At 47.8% G+C, this 19435-nt stretch overlaps 1 protein-coding gene across 1 annotated transcript in view; it reads right to left on the bottom strand.

Moving 5' to 3' along the window:
- Nucleotides 1-19435, bottom strand: part of AMOT (angiomotin) — a 240953-nt gene that overhangs the window by 38282 nt on the left and 183236 nt on the right. Inside the window, exon 10 of the mRNA XM_086918416.1 lies at nucleotides 15046-15168. Coding sequence (XP_086774542.1) covers nucleotides 15046-15168 — 123 coding nt within the window. The remainder of the gene's footprint in view (nucleotides 1-15045; nucleotides 15169-19435) is intronic.

Here is a 19435-nt window from a genome sequence, read left to right as displayed (position 1 = left end):
AGCCGGTCAATCAGCTCATCCGCCCGTGGGATAGGATGGGCATCAGTTTTGGTCACTGAGTTCAAGCCTCGGTAGTCCACACAGAATCTCAATTCAGGTGTGGTGCCTGGTGGGGCAGCCTTTGGTACCAAAACCACCGGGCTAGACCAAGGGCTTCCAGAAGGTTCAATTACTCCCAGTTCCAGCATCTTGGCGACTTCACTCTTGATGCTGGCCTTCACCTTGTCCGACAGCCGGTAGATTTTAGACTTCACAGGTGGGCTGTCTCCTGTGTCCACGTCATGGGTACACAGGTGGGTCCTACCCGGGGCAAGGGAGAACAGAGAAGAAAATTGCTCCAGGATCTGGCGGCAATCACTCTGCTGTTCAGGAGTTAGGGATGACGAGAGAATTACTCCCTCCACCGACCCATCCTTTTCTTGGGACGAGAGAAGATCAGGGAGAGGTTCGCTTTCTTCTTCCTCTGCTCCATCGGTTACCATCATCAAGACAACCGCGGGCCTCTCATGATGTGGCTTGAGGCGATTGGCATGCAGCACCCTGTGGGGCTGCCTCGGGGCCTTAAGATCCACCAAGTAGGTGGACTTCCCCTTCTTCTCCAACACCTCAAAGGGGCCTGTCCAACGGTCCTGTAGGGCATTTAGCTCTCCAGGTTCCATCACCCACACCTTCTGTCCAGGCTCCAGTTCCACTGGGTGAGCGTTGTGGTCATACCACTCTTTCATCACTGCTTGGCTGGCCTCCAAGTTGTCTGAGGCTTGCTTCCACAACTTAGCCATTTGGCTCCGGAAGGCCAGCATGTAGCTCACCACGTCCTGGGGAAGCTTTCTGGGAGTCCGTTCCCATCCGTCTTTCACCAGGCTGAGAGGTCCCCGTACAGGGTGCCCGTACAAAAGTTCGAAGGGGCTGAAGCCCACTCCCTTTTGTGGCACTTCCCTGTAAGAAAACAAGAGACAGGGTAGGAGGATGTCCCATTTCCTCCGCAGGCTCTCAGGTAGACTCCGTATCATACCTTTCAAGGTTTTGTTAAACCTTTCCACAAGACCATTGGTTTGTGGGTGATAAGGAGTGGTAAACCGATAGGTAACTCCGCACTCCTTCCACATAGCCCGCATGTACGCTGAAAGGAAGTTAGTCCCCCTGTCGGACACAACCTCCTTGGGGAAACCCACTCGGGTAAAGATCCCCATCAGGGCCCTTGCCACCACAGGTGCAGTGATGGTCCTCAGAGGTATGGCCTCTGGGTACCGTGTGGCATGATCCACCAAAACCAGTATGAACCGGTGACCAGCTGACGTTGGTGGATCCAATGGCCCTACAATGTCGATGCCCACCCTCTCAAAGGGGGTGCTAACGACAGGTAGTGGTTCCAGGGGAGCTTTAAGCTTCACTCCTGTTTTCCCACTAGCTTGGCAGGACACACACGTCCGACAATATGTATCAGACGCCACTTTCATTCGAGGCCAGTAGAAGTGGGGGACAAGCCGGGCAAAGGTCTTGTCCTGTCCTAGATGCCCTGCCAATGGTATCTCATGAGCCAGTTCCAGTAGAAAGGCTCTAAAGCATTGAGGGACCACCAAGGCTCTGGCTGAACCATGGCCAGGTGCCTTGGGCTCACTGTAGAGGAGTCCATCCTCCCAGTAAATCCGGTAGCTCCCTTCAATGTTTCCCGCTGCCTGGGCGTTGGCCTGTTGCCGCAGCCCCTCGAGAGTAGGACACTCTTTCTGAGCTTTGCAGAACTCTTCCCGGGAAGGACCTCCCTCCACATGCCATTCAGTAGGGATGGGTAGGTTCTCCAGGGAAGCAACACTCTCCCCTGTGGACTCCAGATCCACCTCCGCAGGTGGTCCAGCTGTCTCACGAGGTGGAGATGTCGAGGCAGGGTCCTCCGGCCTCTTGTCCTTCTCCTCTCTGGCAGCCGGCTGGGCCATTGTTCCAGGCTCCAGCGTAAGCAAACTTCCCCTTCGGGCAGTCGCTGACCTTGTGCTCACACAAGTCCAGTCGGGGGGTCCCAGCATCGCAGAGTGAGTCTGGTACTCCACCCTCCTCCAAGCATTGTGCTCCATATCATTCCCTAACAGGCAGTCAACAGGCACGGCAGGGCTTACGGCAACTCGAAGTGGACCTGCAACCCCTCCCCACTCAAAGGGAACCTCAGCCACAGGGTAGTGGCCCAATCTGCCGTCAGCCATTACGGCGGGATGGAGTACATCTGGGATGACCTGCTCTGGAGACACCAGCTGACTCCTTACCATAGTCATGCTGGCTCCTGTGTCTCTCAGAGCCTCCCCTCTACGGCCATTGATGGTGACCCACTGCTCATACTTAGTAGTATTAGAGGGCAGCTGGGTCTTGGGAACCATCTCCTTATCTCCCAGGGACACTAAGGTGACACCCGCCCGCTCCCCTCCATTAACCAAAGGCATCTCCTCCCCGAGCACTACACTAGTGATTCCCGGGGCTTTTCCTCCAGTGGGAGGGGGTGGTCTTTTTGGGCATCTCACATCTCCTTTATAGTGTCCCACACCACAACACTCAAAACAATGAACAACCCTTGGCTGCTGGCTTTGGCCAGGGGTAGGGTTGCGAGGGGGGTTACTCTTGGGGATGAATCCTCTGCCCCTTCCTTGTGAAGTATTTTGTGGCCCTTTTGAGAACTCCCTCTTAGTTTCCCCTCCCTCTTTCTTCTGGGGGGCGCCCTGTCCTTGCTTCTGGGAATTCCCTCCAGTCCCCTTAGTCGACACCCGGGTACTAACCCAGATGTCCGCCTCCTCAGCAAGCTTCCTGGGGCTGGTCAGCTTGCTGTCCACCAGATGCTGTCTTAGCTCGGGAAGACACTTCTCGAGTAGGTGTTCCTTGAGTATGAGGTCATATAGTCCCTCATAGTCTCCTACTTCGCTGCCTCTTACCCAACCCTCCAGGGCCTTCCTGGAGTAGTCCAAGAAATCTACCCAGTTTTGTGTGCCCAGCTTGTAGCTGCCCCGGAACTTTTGTCTATATTTCTCAGGGGTCAACCCAAACTTCTTGAGCAGCGCTGATTTCATAGCCGGATAGTAGGTCTGTTCACTCTGGTCAAGGGCCAACAAAGTATCCCTGCCAGTGGGGGGCATGTATTTGTATAACCCACCTCCCCAGTGGACTTCCAGAATCCCATGGGCCCTCAGCGAGACCTCGTAGGCGGCTAGCCATTTAGCAATGTCGTCACTGGGTACATAACAAGCCATAATGTCTTTTGGTAGGTACGGTCTAGGTTCTCTGGTGTTGGTTTGGTTATCGCTGCCACCATTCTCTGGTTTGGGGGTACGTAAATTCAGGGCTTGCAAATCCATCTCTTTGATGGTCCGCTCATGCTCCAACCTCTTTTCCTCCCTCACCATGTCCATCCTGGCTAGTTCTATTTTCATCCTCCTCTCCTCCCTCCTGTCTTCTAACTCGGCGTCGGTCAGGCCCCTCTCTGACACACTACTGCCCACTCTAGAAGGTGTTCTAGGACCTGTTACAAGGTTCTCCCCTCCCGCCTGGTACAGTGTTGCGGTCTCCAGGACAGTGTCCTTGTCACTCTCTTCAGGATCTACCTCCTCCCCGGAATGAGCCTCTACCCATGCCCGGATACTGGTCAGCAGCTCTACTTTTCTGGCGCCTTTCTTGAAAAACACCCCCTGCTGCTGACACCATTCCTTCAATTGGGGCACAGTATAATTGTCTAGCTCTTCCACATTTATCTCCATTTCTATTTGAAGTATAAAATGCTACACAGGAGAATTCCACAGAGTGACCTGAGGTCAACCTCCACCCACCGCCAGAAGTCAATTTTAGAAAAACCAAAAATGTAAATTAGGAGGGCCGCAGGGAGAAAACTCCAGGTGGGGTCTCGTGGTTGGCACTGCGTTACTAATAAGTAAGTGTAAGTACAAATCCGCTATCCCACCGCTGAAACACCAATTATGTTGGACCTAGATTACCCAAGCCCACATATGGTAGCTTGGCACAGTAGTGGTCTACAGCTAACTCACGGCGTTGGCTAAGTACTTACAAGTCTCACCCCCCAGTAACACAGTGATGAACCACTAAAATAAAGACACAACACCTCTGTTTGGAAAAATACCGTTACCTTTTATAAAAATAATGTGTTTTTCTGTTATGCTTTTTAGTCAGGGATGAAAGACAATCAAATTACACCTTTTACATGAAATACAAATCACACTTCAATATTTTTCCTGTTCAGAATTTAAGAATCAAAGGTACATTTAAGGTTTAGAGTTATTCAGGACACAATACACTTCCCTAGAACTTTACAGAAAGGAAAATGCAGCCTGACAGTGCAATATATATTTAAAGACTCATTAGCAGGTACATTACCCCACAGCTCTTAAGCACTGCTCAACTCACAGAATGACCTGGGTGTAGTTCTTCACTGCATAACCAACCCGCAATGTGACTAAAAGGGGAGACACAACAATATTAGCCAGGTTCCTCTCACTCTAATTTAAAGGCTCAATTTGCTAAAAGGAGTTCTATTCCTCCAATTTACCAAGAAACTACAAGGGTTTCTCCCCCAGGAACCCTGTAATTCCCTACACCGCTTCCTCCTCTTTGCTCCAGTTACTTTTGGGACACTGTAGTTATTATTAGGCTGAACACAAGCCCGTTTTCTTCACTTAGGCTTCCTGGTGCAGTTCAGTCTAAGTCTCAGTTGTAGCCCCACTGTCTTGTCTCCTTTCCCTGGTGCTGCTGCCTCCCGTCCCCACACTACCCAGCTTACTTGTAGGCTTCTGGGTGTGATGCGAGGGCTCTCCCCACTCGCGCTGAGACCTGGCAGCAGTCGGCGGTCGAGGAAGGTCGAGGAAGGCTTCCCTGGCCCCCAGGCTCCTTGCTGTGACGTCCGCTGTGGCGCTTCTGCCTCCTCCGGACGGGGAAACGGCTACCGGTGCTCCGACGCGATCGGCCCTCCTCAGTCGGCACTGCTCAGCTGGGCATGCGCGATCGCGCTCACTCTCCTTCCGCTTCTGCGCGCTGGCTCCCAGGGAGGACGTCGTTCGCCACGCAGACGCTGCTCTGTCTCCTCCGGGCCTGCTCGAACCTAGGCCCCTCCTGCCTCCACAGAAGCGTTTACACGCTGGACATGCGCGGAAGCGCCTACCTCCTCACTTGACGCGGCCGGTGCCCCCGGGGTCCCGATGCCGATTGGAGCAGCGCCGCTGCTTCCCTCCAGACGCTTCTCACTTTGGCCTCACAGGAAGGATGTCCACACACAGCGCCCTTGCTCCTCAGGTCGCCAGGGTGCCACAGACCCTCGCCTACACTTCAGCTGCTCCACAACACCGGTAAGCACAGCGCCGGATAGGGCAGCCAGGAATATCTTCAGATAAGGATATCCTGAGAGGATTTTTTTCATGTAGCTCCAAGATAGGAGGGACTGCTTCCTCAAATAGCTCGATTTCTGTGTCAGTAGTTGTTGTCTTTGAGAGAGGGATCGGTCAAAGGCTGAAGGGGGAACAACCTTCTGAAGTAACTGTCAGCCTCAGTGACAAACTAGCTGCTCTCAGTGTGTCCTCCTCCTCTCACCACTGCCTCACTCCTCTACTCTGGGGTCAGCACAAAATGGCTGCTGGTCACTGGCCTTATATAGGGTGGCCTGAGACCTGCAGAAGTCTCTAGTTGATTCCAGAAAGTTCCCTAATGTTACCCTATGGACCTGTCCTCCAGTAGTGTCCGTTATGGCAGTTGGTGGACACCATTTTAGGTCTCTGGAGATCCCTAAGGTTTCAAGGGGGTGACTAGGCCTCACAAGTGATGAGGGAAAAATGGTGTCATCGCCAAGGAACACCTAGCCCCCTGACAACATTAAAAACTCCTGATGGACACATGTAAAAATAAAAATAGAAACTCTGGGAGGCTAAGGGGGACAAAAATAAATCATGGTGGTTAGAGTCTTCCCAGAAGCAGACAGGTCTAACACACACACACATACATATGTGAAAACATATACATGCAGCCTAGAATGTTTCCAACATGCCAAAAATACCGAAATTACATAGATTTGCATTGCAAGAACAATATCCGTCTAACCCATAAGGAAAAGAGGAAGCACTGAGAAATCGTCACACAACAATGCTTTATTGCCTTAAGGAAAGCTTGTAACTGCAGGCAGTTGCCTGTAGGCTGCAAAGCGGAGCAATGAAACAAAGAAAAAACGGACACCTTGCCTTTAAGGCTTTGAAGGGTTAGGGTACCGCGCCATCAAGACCTGCAGGAGACCCTCTGCTCCCATGATGCACCACAGGTGAAAGTTAGGTCAGTTATTTTTGACAGTGTATTATGTACAGACACCTGAGTAGACATGCAATTAACATAAAAACAACTCCAATAATGCTCGTCCGGGGAGGAGGGAGGGTCGCTTATGACTTTGATGAGTATACCCCTGGATAAGAACTAGGATTACAGGTAAGTAACTAACTAACTAATCCTTCTCATCCAGGGGATACTTGTCAATAGTCATAATCTATGAATAGAGTAGTAAGCCCATACCCAAAGTCTCGCGTACGAGCAATAGAGTATACAGAACATGAAAAAACATGATATTCAAATTGCAATCATGCAAACAAATTCCTTAAAGAAGCCTGCCCAACCTGGGCATCGGCTTGAGCATCAGAATCTAGATAGTAATGGCGTGTGAAGGTATGTACTGATCGCCATGTGGCTGCCTTGCAGATTTCAGACATAGGAACGTTGAGAAGGAGAGCTGTGGTAGAAGCTTTCCCTCTGGTAGAGTGTGCTTTAGGTCTGCCTTCTAAGGTCTTGTAAGCTAACTGGTAGGATAAAGCTATACAAGAGACAATCCATCGAGAAATAGATCTTTTAGATGCAGCTAGACCGGTGTTCGTGAAACCGTAGTTGATAAAGAGCCGGTCAGATTTCCTAAGCGTGTGAGTTTTGGCTAGGTAAAACTTCAATACTCTCCGGAGATCTAAAGAATGTAATGATCTCTCCGGGGAAGTCGATGATTTAGGAAAAAAGGTGGGCAGAGTAATAACTTGATTGATGTGAAAATCCGAGACCACCTTAGGAAGGAAGCTCGGATGTATACGTAGCACCACCCTATTGGCATGAAACACAGTGTAAGGTTCCATGCAGCACAGTGCCTGAATCTCACTCACCCTGCAGGCGGAAGTGATGGCTACTAAAAATGCAGCCTTCCAGGTCAAATGCTGCAAAGAGGCCTTTTGAATAGTCTCAAAAGGAGCACCCATCAGTTTAGTAAGGACAATGTTAAGTTCCTAAGGTGGAGAAGGGGATCTCACTGGTGGATAAACCTTCCTGAGTCCCTCTAGAAAGTCCTTGACCACTGGCATTTGAAAGAATGAAGTCTGGGTAGGAGACTTTCTGTAAGCTGTAATAGCAGCCAGGTGGACCCTGATGGAGGGATATTGCAGGACTGACTTCGCCAAGTATACCAAGTAAGGAGGATGACTTGCTCCTGACCCTTGGTTGAATCAAAAGCGTTGTCCTTACAACACAGGTAGAATCTCTTCTACTTGAAAGCATAAGACTTTCTGGTGGAGGGTCTCTTTGCTTCCCTGAGAATGTGCATACAGTCGGCAGAGAGGTCTAGGTGTCCCTACTGGATGACTTCAGGAGCCATGCAGTCAATCGCAGGGGCAAGAGGTTGGGATGAAATACTCTCCCCTCGTTCTTGATCAGCAAGTCCGGGTGGCAGGGAGGCCTCCGGTGTGGAGCTTCGGACAGCTGCAGGAGATCCGGATACCACCACTGGCGCAGCCACTCTGGTGCTATTAGGATCATTCTGGTGTTGGTCCTGTAAAACTTCAGTAAGACCGTCGGGATCAGAAGAAGTGGCGGAAAAGCGTACGCCAATGTCTGCGACCAGCTAATCAAAAGTGCATTCCCCCGTGATCCTTGCTGAGGGAATCTGGACCCGAAGACGGGGCATTTTTTATTTACTGCGTCTGCGAACAGGTCGATGTCTGGCACTCCCCTTTGCCGAAAAACGTCCTGAGCGACTTTGTCGTTTAGCACCCAGTTATGCGCTTCTACGAAGTCTCTCCTGAGAACATCTGCCTGCACGTTCAATGTTCCTGGAAGCTGAACGGCTACAATTGTGAGACTCCTCGCCAGAAGCCACTTCCATATGGTCTGGGCCTCCAGATACAGGACCCGTGACCTGCTACCTCCCTGCATCTTCAGATAGTACATTGTTGTTGTGTTGTCGGTCTGAATCTGAATGGAGCTGGACTGTAGGGACGGGTACAGAGACTAGAGAGACAGATGGACTGCCCTTAGCTCCAAGAAGTTGATGTGATAACTTCTCTCTGTCTCGGACCAGAGACTTTGTACCTGAAGCTGGCCCATGTGAGCTCCCCAAACCTGCAGTGAGGCATCTGTAATCACTGTCTGGGTCGGAGGGACCTGATGAAAAGGGCCCCCTTGCAGAAGGTGTGAGCGCTTCATCCAGCATTTGATGGAGTCCCTGGCAGTCTGAGGAAGAGAGGCATGATCTTCCCAATGGCCTGACCTCTGTGTCCATTGATCTTCGAGGGACTGTTGTAGAGGCCGCATGTGTGAAGTCTGGCATTGGGCAAAATGAATATGAATGAGGCCATCGATCCCAGCAGTGAGGACACCTGCCTTTTTGTGGAATGTGTAGAGTGGAGAAGAGCGTGGCACTTGATTAGCATTGATGACAACCTCTCCTCCGAAGGACACACGCTTGCCCCTGCGGAGTCCAAGGAAGCGCCCAGATAATGTATCTGCTGGTGGTGTTGAGGGCTTACTTCTTGTAGTTGACTTGCAACCCCAGGGAGTGCAGCAGATTGAGACAGTAAGAGATGTCTTTGGAGCAGTGAAGGTGTGGAACTCTTTAGGAGCCAGCCGTCTAGGTAGGGATAGATGAAGACTTCCTCATGCGGAAAAAGGCAGCCACCACCGCCATGCACTTGGAGAATGTCCGAGGGTCAGATTTGAGCCCGACCCGAAGTACTCTGTACTGATAGTGCCGACGAGAAACTTGGAACCTGAGGAATTTGCGATGTTTCACTGTGACAGGAATGTGTAAGTAGGCGTCCTGCAGGTCGATGGCACACATCCAGGCTCCCTGGTGAAGATGTGGGAATATCTGGTGCAGGGCTAGCATTCGAAATTTCTCTTTCCTGTTCAGCAAGCGCAGGTCGAGGATAGGTCTGTACTCTTTGGCTACTCCTTGTTTCAGGACCAGGAAGTACCGTGAGTATACTCCCTGCGATCGCTGGTGAGGTGGGACCTCTTCTATGGCCTTCTTGGAAAGGAGGGTAGACACTTCGCTTCGTAACAGAAGATTGTTTTGTTGAGGAAGGCACTTCAATTGTGGGGCCACTTGCGCGGTGGGAGACTTGAACCTTCAGCAAGTGACCATGCTGCACAATATTCAGCACCCATCTGTCTCTTGTTATGGTTTCCCACTCTTCCAGGTGAAAAACGATGCTCCCTCCAACCGGAGTGGTGAACGGGTGCAGAGGAAGCAATGCCTCACTGTTTGGGAGGCTGTTTGGAGGAGGACTGCTGTTTATTGTTCCCCCTTCCTCTGCCAGGGCGCTTCTGCTGGAATTGGGTCCTCTGCTGGTTCTGGGAGGACCATTGAGGGTTTTGAACCCTCTGTTGGAAGGGGCGTTTGTCGTTCTGACTGAAGCGTTTGCGAAATTCCTTCCGTTTCTCAAGTCCAACTGCTTTGACCGTATCCAGCTCGGTCTTCATCTTTGTCATCTCATCAGCATGAGCACCGAATAAGGAGGAACCATTAAAAGGAAGGTTAAGGATCTTCTGCTGTGCGTCCTGCTTAAGACCCGAGAGGCGCAACCATGCTGAGCGCCGCAAACAGATGCCATGTGAGTAGCCATGCGGGGGCGAGATCTGAGGCGTCTGCCGCCGCGCTGATGACTACACAACCCTCCTGCAGGATCTCAGGGAAGTCCTGCCGATCTTCTTTGGGGAGCTTGTCGGTAAACCTAGCCCGGGAGTCCCAAAAAGATCTGCCATATCGCCAGAGAAGGGCTGAGGCCCTTGCAATCTTCATAGATGATGCAGAAGTATTGCACATCTTCCTGCCATAGGAATCCATTTGCTTACGGTCCATTCTGGAGGAACTGAAGCTGACGAGGATGCTGAGTGGGCTTTCATGGCGGCTGCCACAATGACTGAGTCCCTTGGGGATCAGACCTAAGAAACAACGGATCTTCGGCAGGAGCCTTGTACTTCTTTGTGATACTCAACGGAATGGACCCCACTGTGGCAGGGGTGAGGAACCTGGCCAAATCTGGTTCTAAAAAACTTGGCACCAGAGGCAGCAGCGGTCTGGAAGCTGTACGATGGTGCAACGTCTCAAAAATAATTGATGTAGGGATCACAGGAGTGTGCAAGGTGATATTCAGCTTCTTTGCACCTCTACCAAGTACGTCAGGGAAAGCCCCGATGCCATCGATGGGAGACACCCACGATGGTGAAGTCGATGAAAAAGTGGGCGAATAGTCCCGAACAGAGGACCTCGTGGAAGAAGACCAGGTGGATGATCTTCTGCGTCTTCTGTGGAGGTTCGTGGTGCGAGCTGTGACGGCCGCTTGACCATGATCGGCGTGTTGAAGGCGACCTTGTCTTCTGGGAGGGGTGGAAGACTTTGCAGGAGCACCTCTATCAGGGTCTCTTGAGGTTCTGGATGTTGAGTATGTCCGAGAAGGGCTAGAGGGTTGGGGGGGTCTCTACCCTGCGCCTTTTTCGTGTTTTCCACTCTTGTTTTGGGCTCTCGTGCCTCAGTTCTCCTGAAAAACAAGATGGTGGCCAACACTTCCTGGTTTGGACAGTTCGGAATGTTGACAGTCGACTGCCAGCCAATCAGAAACTTGCTCGCGCACTTAAAGGGTGCGTGTACGGTACGCATACCGTACGCGTACAGTGCGCGTACGGTGAGCGCATATAGATATATAATTTGCTCAAAATCAATTTCTCAACAACTCCTGGAGGGATTTTCACCAAATATAGAAAAGGGACTACTGCGTACCTGTCCCTACCATTTTGCTAAGTTTGGTGTAATTCCGTTCAGCCGTTCGGGCTGTAGCTGTGTCTAAATAACCCGTAGAAAATGCCATTTGAAAAATTTCAAATTCAATTTTCTCAAGAACTACTGGAGGGATTTTCACCAAACATAGCAAAGGCACATCTGCATACCAGGCCCTACCATTTTGCCAAGTTTGGAGTAATTCCATTCAGCCGTTCGGGCTGTAGCTGTGTCTAAAGGTCCCTATGGAAATTAACATGGGGAAAACGCGTTTTGGGACCCCCCTTTTGGCTCCTGCTTGACAAATCCCCCCGAAACTTTCAGGGAAGGAGCGGAGCAGAGCTGGCCAAAATTCTGGAAAATTACACACAGATTCCTCAAGTTAGCGCCAAATTTATTCCCAATACAATGTTGAGCGCATATAGATATATAATTTGCTCAAATCAATTTTCTGAACAACTACTGGAGGGATTTTCACCAAATATAGAAAAGGCACTACTGCATACCTGTCCCTACCATTTTGCCAAGTTTGGTGTGATTCCGTTCAGCCGTTCGGGCTGTAGCCGTGTCTAAAGGTCCCATAGAAAATGCCATTTGAAACATTTTAAATTCAATTTTCTCAAGAACTACTGGAGGGATTTACACCAAACATACAAAAGGCACTGCTGCATACCAGTCCCTACCATTTTGCTAAATCTGGTGTAATTCCGTTCAGCTGTTAGAGCTGTAGCCTTGTCAGAATGTCCCTATGGAAATTAACATGGGGAAAACACGTTTTGGGACCCCCCTTTTTTCTCGGCCCCCGCTTGACGAATCCCCCTGAAACTTTCAGGGTAGAAGCGGAGCGCAGTGAGGCAAATTTATGGAAAATTACAGGCAGATCCCGCAATCGGCGCTTAAGTTATTCCAAATAGAATGTTCAGAATTTCCTATGGTAACTAGGTCCTAACTATATATACCTACTGGCGACCGCCAGTAGGTAATTATATATACACACACTCCGGGATTCCGCACATGGGCGGGGATTAATAATAGATTAGGACTATTGATGAGTATCCCCTGGGTGAGAACCAGTCACTGATGCATCTATGATGATGGTCACATGTGGCTGAGAGGAGAAGACTACTTGGCACGTATGCTGCCCCTTCATGCAGAGCATGTGTGCCAACCAGTTGTCACAAGTGAGAGGTATTTGGGGATACAAAAGTACACAGAATATATCCTTTGTTCCTTTTTGTCGTCAGGAACTTTCTCAATTGCTCATCTGTAAGAATACAGTGATCTCTTGCAATTCATATGGTATATTATCTGTGTGCCCTACCTTTCTTAGGTAGATGGAGTAGGGGCACAGTGGAAATCCAATGCAGCATCTGTGTTTGATCATTAAAAGCACTCATTGATCTGATGTGACTACACGGAAGTGGAATGAATGTCCGTCTGCTTCTGATAGGCGTTGTGTGATTGGGGGAGAGGTGGATGAAGAGACATTGTTCTCCGTAACGCAAAGAGTATCCCATACTTACCATTGAACGTGTTTGCAATGCTATTGTTCAACAGTTTAGTATGTCTCATGGGACTTAAAAGACTCTTTTGGACTCAAACTAGGCCTGTGAGCTTGTCCTCCGCAATACTAAAGATAGTGTTGAGTTCCCACTGTGCCCCCCATTGGTTGGGTCGTTTTGGTATCTTTTTCATCAACTATTCAACCACTTCTAAACCATCAACATTTAGAACAGAGGCATTTCTAAATGAATGCAATAGTTAAGAGAAGCTTTTAGACTTCCAAATAAAAACAAAACCTGATATCCAAAGGCAAGCACATGCTCATTGGTCTTTGTGCTGAGTCTTGTGCACAGCATACGCTGGAATTATAAAGTATTTCACTGAGTCTCAGGAAAATGCTCTCTCATTTCTTATATTCTTCCCACTGACATCCGTCATTGGGTCTTGACAGAGTTGGGAATTCCCAATGTTATTGTATTGTTGCCCCAACTGCCAATCTCTTCTCTGCTGCATCAATCTTTATATTACTTTCTTTAGCTGGGAACAGCAAATTCACTGAGCAATGCAAAAAACCCATGTTGTGTGCTGAGTATACTACAATAGATTCAGGAACCAAATGTTCTCTTATGTACATATGGCCTTGCAGTTCTGATTGCAACGTATGCTTCCCCTAGGTGGGGTAGTATGTACTGAAGTTTCCCTGTGTACTCAATGCAGTCTAACAGAGAAATTTATTTTTTATTTAGGTGCGATAACGTTGCAAGGAGGAAATCTACCACTTCCACCTCCACGTTCCTCCACAACTCTTTAGAGTATTATTTGACAGGATGTACTCCCATCCGATGACTAAACCTGTTTGGGGTGAAGCTCTAATTGTTCTTCACCTGCAGCATCTATTCAGTACTTGTTTCATGCATCATCATCCTTTTTCGCATTCCCTGGATGCAGAGATGGACTTCTGGATCTTTGCAATGATACACCAAATGAGTGTTTATGACTATTTGGTGACTGATCTGGTAGTAAAGTAGGTCAAGGAGTACCAGTAATTTGCTTTTCTTTGGTCTAGAAAAAGCCACGATTACAGAGAGTTGGCATCAAAGAGGAGTTAAATGATGTCTCTTGGGTGGCTGTGTCCACTGTCTGGATCAGTGTGCATCCAGGGCGGTTTCTTATCTACAGGTGGTTGGTCTTCCTCAGTGTTCATTTGACTGCCCTTTCTTATTTCTTTTTATTCTCTGTTGGGATCCTGATCGAAACACAGCTCCGCCCCAAAACTTCACTGCGCACCAACCGTGGTGGATTTTCCCATGCCTCTTTCGGAGTTCAACTACTTTGGTCCCAGAAATCTCTTTTCGGTGCTTTTGTGGTCAGATTTTCAAAGACAATCTTCTTTTGTGGGGTTCATCTTTTACTCTGGCTTAGTCCTTCCTTGAAAGATCAACCTTCTTGAGGTATGTCCATGGTTATTTTGTCAGTTGGTGGGAAGCAGGTATTACCTACTTGTAGATGTAATCTTGTCCTAGGCAGTGTGCATTTGTGTGGGGGCTCTGGAGATATGTGCTCTCTTGAGTTGGAGCCCTCTTAACGGCTTGAAGATTGGCTCCGCTCCTCCATGTTGACATCTAGATTGAGAAATCAGTCTTACCTTACTTTACCGAAACTGGCATCATCGAATTCTTCCCCATAGGCACCCGGAAGGGACTGTTCCATTAATGTGAAGTGCGCCTAGTTGTGTATCCTGCCAGTGCAGAACGTTCTTCCAGCACGGAAATGCCTTATTCATTGAACACTTACCTTCACTGCTGCACCTCAATAAACAAAATACAGACCCTATGAAAGGCCGACCAAAAGAACCAAGTATTACAAATTGGACCTAGTTCAAAGGGAGTAGTTACTACGACTTCCACCCATGTAAGTGATTCTCAAATTCTGCTCTCTGGATCCTCAATAAAAACTTTAAGTTGCAACATCTGTGGCTACAGGACTCAGTTATTGTTTTCCTTACAACTCCAGTCTTCAGTTTCTCGACACATCATGCTGGAAACGGCTCTGAACTCGAAAGCAGGGAAACAAATCAAAAGTGCTGTCTGCGTCCTGGCGCACTGAGTTTTGTGGACATGATCACAAGTAATTCGCTGCATGCTTCCAACAGAAAGAAAGGCTTTGAAGAAACAAAGTTTAATATTAGAAACCCAACACCAGATGCAGGCAAGTGGACAGCACACGATCTGCAGTATCACATGCTCAAATCATCCCTTACGGACTAGAAGAGCCACGCCAATCTCATGGTTATTGATATTATGACAATTAGAAGTCATTTATAGTTTGGTAATGGCATATTTGAAGTACCCATGAGGCAATACACTGCTATTTTTTGGAAACACTTCACTGAATCAAGCTTGCCACATGTCTATTTGATCTTAACCATGCAACTACAGGAAGTGTATAAAATGGCAGGCATCCTTTAAATCTGGAGAACCGTTTAACCCTCTCCTTCTTACCTGCCCTCCATGTCCACGCATTTCCTATTGGCCGACAAGATCTCCTCCTCTTCCTTCTGAATGCGAGCCTCTAGCGACGTATCATAACTGTTGTTGGGCGAATGGCTGATCACGGTTGTGTCCCTAGAAACAAAAGAGAGCATTGGTAAGAAAAGCAAAGACATAAACTGAAGGCAAAGTCCTTGCATTCTGTCTGTTATATCTTAAATGAAGGAGAAGCTGAGCACAATCACTGGAAGGGGTCATAAACCGGAGCATTTCAATCTAGAATAATTTAAAAATGCAAATGTACGGTTACAAGAGCATTTCCTTGCCTCTTGATTATGTGAAGGTCCCACTTTTTTTTTTTTTTTAATCCTTCAACATTTTCAGACCTGGAATTTTTATGGGGAACTAAAAAAGCAGATTATGAGATTCACGCATAACTAGCACACAACCCCATATGCTAAAAGCGATCTGGTTCCTGATGTGGTACACGGGTTGCCACAGGCTGGCAGTCCAAATAAACCAGTGAAAGGGTGCCAGGATGTATAATCTTGATTTTGTCTCTAAAGACACCTCGGGTTGGATTTAGATTTTTGCAGGTTGGATACTCCGTAACAAATGAGACGGAGATCCCGTCTGCCGTATTGCTAATGCCATAGGATATAATAAGGCGGACGGGATATCTGTCACACTTGTGATGGAGTGTCCCATCCGCCAAGATCTAATCAGGCCCCTAGTGTGTTTGGCAGCTCCTGAACAGGCTAATATGCAGGATAGAAATAAAGTCACATTTGTACCAGATAACCTCTCTCTATCTTACTAAATAATGAGCCCTTCAGCCCAGAATAAGTGTAGTTGCCCAAATGTTACCACCCAATTATAAAAAAGCATCAGATATGTAAAATATGAATACTAGAAAAAGTAGTAAATGGTTTTCGACAATCAAAAGAGAGACGAATTGGTCGCAGAACTGAGAGACAATGGTATACCCCTCCCATAGCAGATAAGGCTCGTGTCTTGTTTATCTGCACAAAACTGCAGTCAATAGAAAATGTTACTGCACGACAATGGCATGAAAAATTGTTTGCGCTTATAATGTAAACAAGTTGTCACCAGCTTACTTACTTCTTGTTCCGTGCAAGGAAAAGGCCATTACTTTCTGACTAGGCTGGCAACAGCCAAGCCTGTAAAACCCCTGTAAAATGCCTTGCAATGTAATGTTTAATTATAGTCTATAGCTAAATAACAGACAAATTCAACTAGGGGTTTTAACTCTAGGGGAAACAATTGCATTGTGATATGGATGCTGCAAAAGAAAACAAATGAAATCCATTTTTGGCAAACCTGAGCCAGTTTACGACGCAGTACACACACTGCAGCACCAGTGGAATGATACCATCCAACGCAGCCCTAACACTGGAAGCATACGCTGGTCACCAACGTATGGATCTCGCTGTGTGGCCGATCCAAATCTGGTCTCAGGCATCAGTGCCACATTTCCACAGGTGTCAAGAGGTCAGTGCACACACCTCAAGTTGAGAGGGGAGCAAGGACGAACCAGGACGGAAGATAAGGGCTTTAGACATGGCAAATGGACTTCACTAGGATATTGGGTTAAAGATTGATTCCTCCTAAAGTTTCCAGAACTGGGGAACTTCACATCAAAGACCAAGTGCTTTAGCACCCAGACTTGGAAGCCTTAACAGTGAGTGTACATCCTTGATGTTGATAGCTGGGGCCCCTGCAGACCTCCGTACAAGTCAGGGTATTGTATTGTAATTTCATTTATATAGCGCTTACTACGCCTCGCGAGGCGTCAAAACGCTTTTTCGGAGAGTAGCGCGCTACTCTGGAACCCATAAAGGATTAGTGTTGAATTAGCATAGTGAATTATGAAAGAAATTTGAGTGGTGAGTAGGTTTGTCAGTTATTTGTAATCAGAAGGATAGCGGTAGTATAGAAGAGGGAAAAGGTTAACATTTATATAGCGCTTGTTACCCCCGATGGGGTGTTGAAGCTCTTTATTGACGAGTAGTACGCTACTCCAGAACCCATAAAGGATTAGTGTTGAATTGGTATAGTGAAATATGAAAGTAATTTGAGTGGTGACATGTTAGTAAATTATTTCGATTCAAGGATAGGGGAGGGATAGTACTGGCGTCCTCAAACCCACTCCTAGTCGCAAGCGCTCTGCGAGGCCCATTGTGCCTCCAAAAGATCTCCTGGATGAAATCCATGAGATGGTGGTTATATGAAGTAAACTCAATCCATTAAAACTGAAATAATTAACTCAGGAGACTATATTGCCCACAAAACCAGCACATCTGCTGAGCCGATCCTCGATCAACCTTCCTAAAACTGCAACAACCTCATCCGTATGTTCTACAGCCTCATCTGTCAACAAAGGGAAATAACATTTTCCACATCTTGGATAAGAGGATCTGGAATTCCTGTTTCTTTCATTACTTATTCTCAGTTTCAAGAAATAGTCAATATGCCAGTGCTCAAGCCCTTCGACTTCCATTTCCTTCTCTCGTGGGGCAATCTAGTGCCATGAACCTTTGTAATATAGCTAAGTGCTGCAAATCAGCAACAGGGAACTGCTTTGGGCAGAGAATGCATGTCTTTAAACTAGGTTTGAGCAGCTAAGGTTAATCAGAGAGTACAATATGCTAAAGTAAAAAACAAATAGCAAAGAAAAGATCATTTTTTTTCGTCACAGTGTCATAAGTAGCTCAAGACTCATCAGCAGAAGAGGAGGTCAGTTCCTCAAGAGGGCTGCACATGAAAACCATAACCAATGCACAAAGATGCACCACTGGCAGCACAAGGGAGATGTGAAAACGTAGGCTTCCTGCAGAACTAATTCAGTCCCACAACTAAGCAACATGATTCCTCAAAGTAGCAAATGGAAGCCAAGTCGACAAATCGCGATAGGCAACAGCTGGAGGTGAAGGACCTTAGGACTCTACACGGATTTCAAGTTCGTACTCCCGGCACTCAGATTGTAAAGTATCACGTAAAACCTGCTAGAATAACACTGCATGGTCGCATTACCTTTCAGGCAGTTTGTTCCTACTCGTCTGCAGAAAAATACTGTCCCTTTTTTATGGTCTGGCTTGACAGCGCAGTTGTCACCAGACAATTATGTGAGCATCACTAGAGAGTGGCTTTGGCACCACCCTCATTTTGGAGGCCAGGAGTAAATGTTCTGATTGGGTAAAAAGTTCTGTGCTTCCACAAAAAAGTGTTTGTGCTCCACAGCAGTGGTCATTTAGTTATTTTATCCAGCTGCGTAAGCTTTCAGGGGCGCACACAAGACATTGGAATGCTATTAAACTGTCTTAGATATCTACATAACGTATATTGTTTTTCTCTGGCAGCAGCACAGATTGGAGCAGGTCAGACATTAATCAACATGGATTTTTTGTTCTGGCTTGACAATGCAACTGTCATAGGACATTTTAACCTACACCAATATTATTCCACAGTTCTTTGCTTCCACATAAATATTTATTTCCACGCTATTTACTGGTAATGGTCCACGTTACCATACAATGTCCTTTAATGCCAGAGCTATTGGTACTGCTAATGCTTGTTTACCACTGAATGACCCACTGGTCATTGTATGGCTCACGCAGAAGTGGGCTTGTTCTCGAGCACGGTCTATTCTAGCCGCTCAGTCATCATAGGTCTGGCGCAGCACACTGGATATTGTGCAAGATGCCCATAAAGAGCCAGTGTTAGGCTGTGCTACAAGAACCGAGGAGGCATTTATCTGGCATTTGCTGGAGGGAAGCATGCAACGAGCTTGGCCTGACCCGGTTCACTGAGAAAACTCCAAAGTCTGGCATCACAGTTCTGCTGTGTGATGTCCTTTACACAGCAGAGCACTGTTCCTGCATGGTAAACAGAGTGTCTAACACACAAGAATTTCTGCGAAATGCGATCTCGTTCCCAGGGATAAATCTCAGAGTAGGAGGCCACATAAACAGAGTGGAGGCCTGGCTGGCCACGACTGTCCTCAGCCCCACCAAGACATTCCTTGGATGGTGCCCGGTTACCACCCTCAGGCTGCCTGTGAATCTGTGGCCACACTGTGCTGCCCAATAGTCAAGGGCTGTAGAACATGTTGGGATGCAGGGAGAATTTCAATTGTCCAACTGTCCAAAAGTGGTGAACTGGCAGCACTTTTCAACTAACGGTTCATTCAGGTGGCCTTCAATGCTTTAAAAGTGTTACAAATGAGGCTGGGCATGCTATTCTTCATAAAGGTTCACCCACAAAGACAAACGCCTTTTAGGAACGCTCCTGGCCTTTCGCCCATTTAGTTCTTCAGTGTAACATCGCATGAATTTTCAATAACGGTAAACTCAATGAAACCTGCGAGAAGAGGACAAACACT

The sequence above is a fragment of the Lissotriton vulgaris genome, chromosome 4_1 (genome assembly GCF_964263255.1).
Source record: "Lissotriton vulgaris chromosome 4_1, aLisVul1.2, whole genome shotgun sequence".
In the NCBI taxonomy this organism is placed as follows: domain Eukaryota; kingdom Metazoa; phylum Chordata; class Amphibia; order Caudata; family Salamandridae; genus Lissotriton; species Lissotriton vulgaris.
Note: the sequence above shows the minus strand (reverse complement) of the source record. Positions and strands in the feature narration are given on the sequence as shown.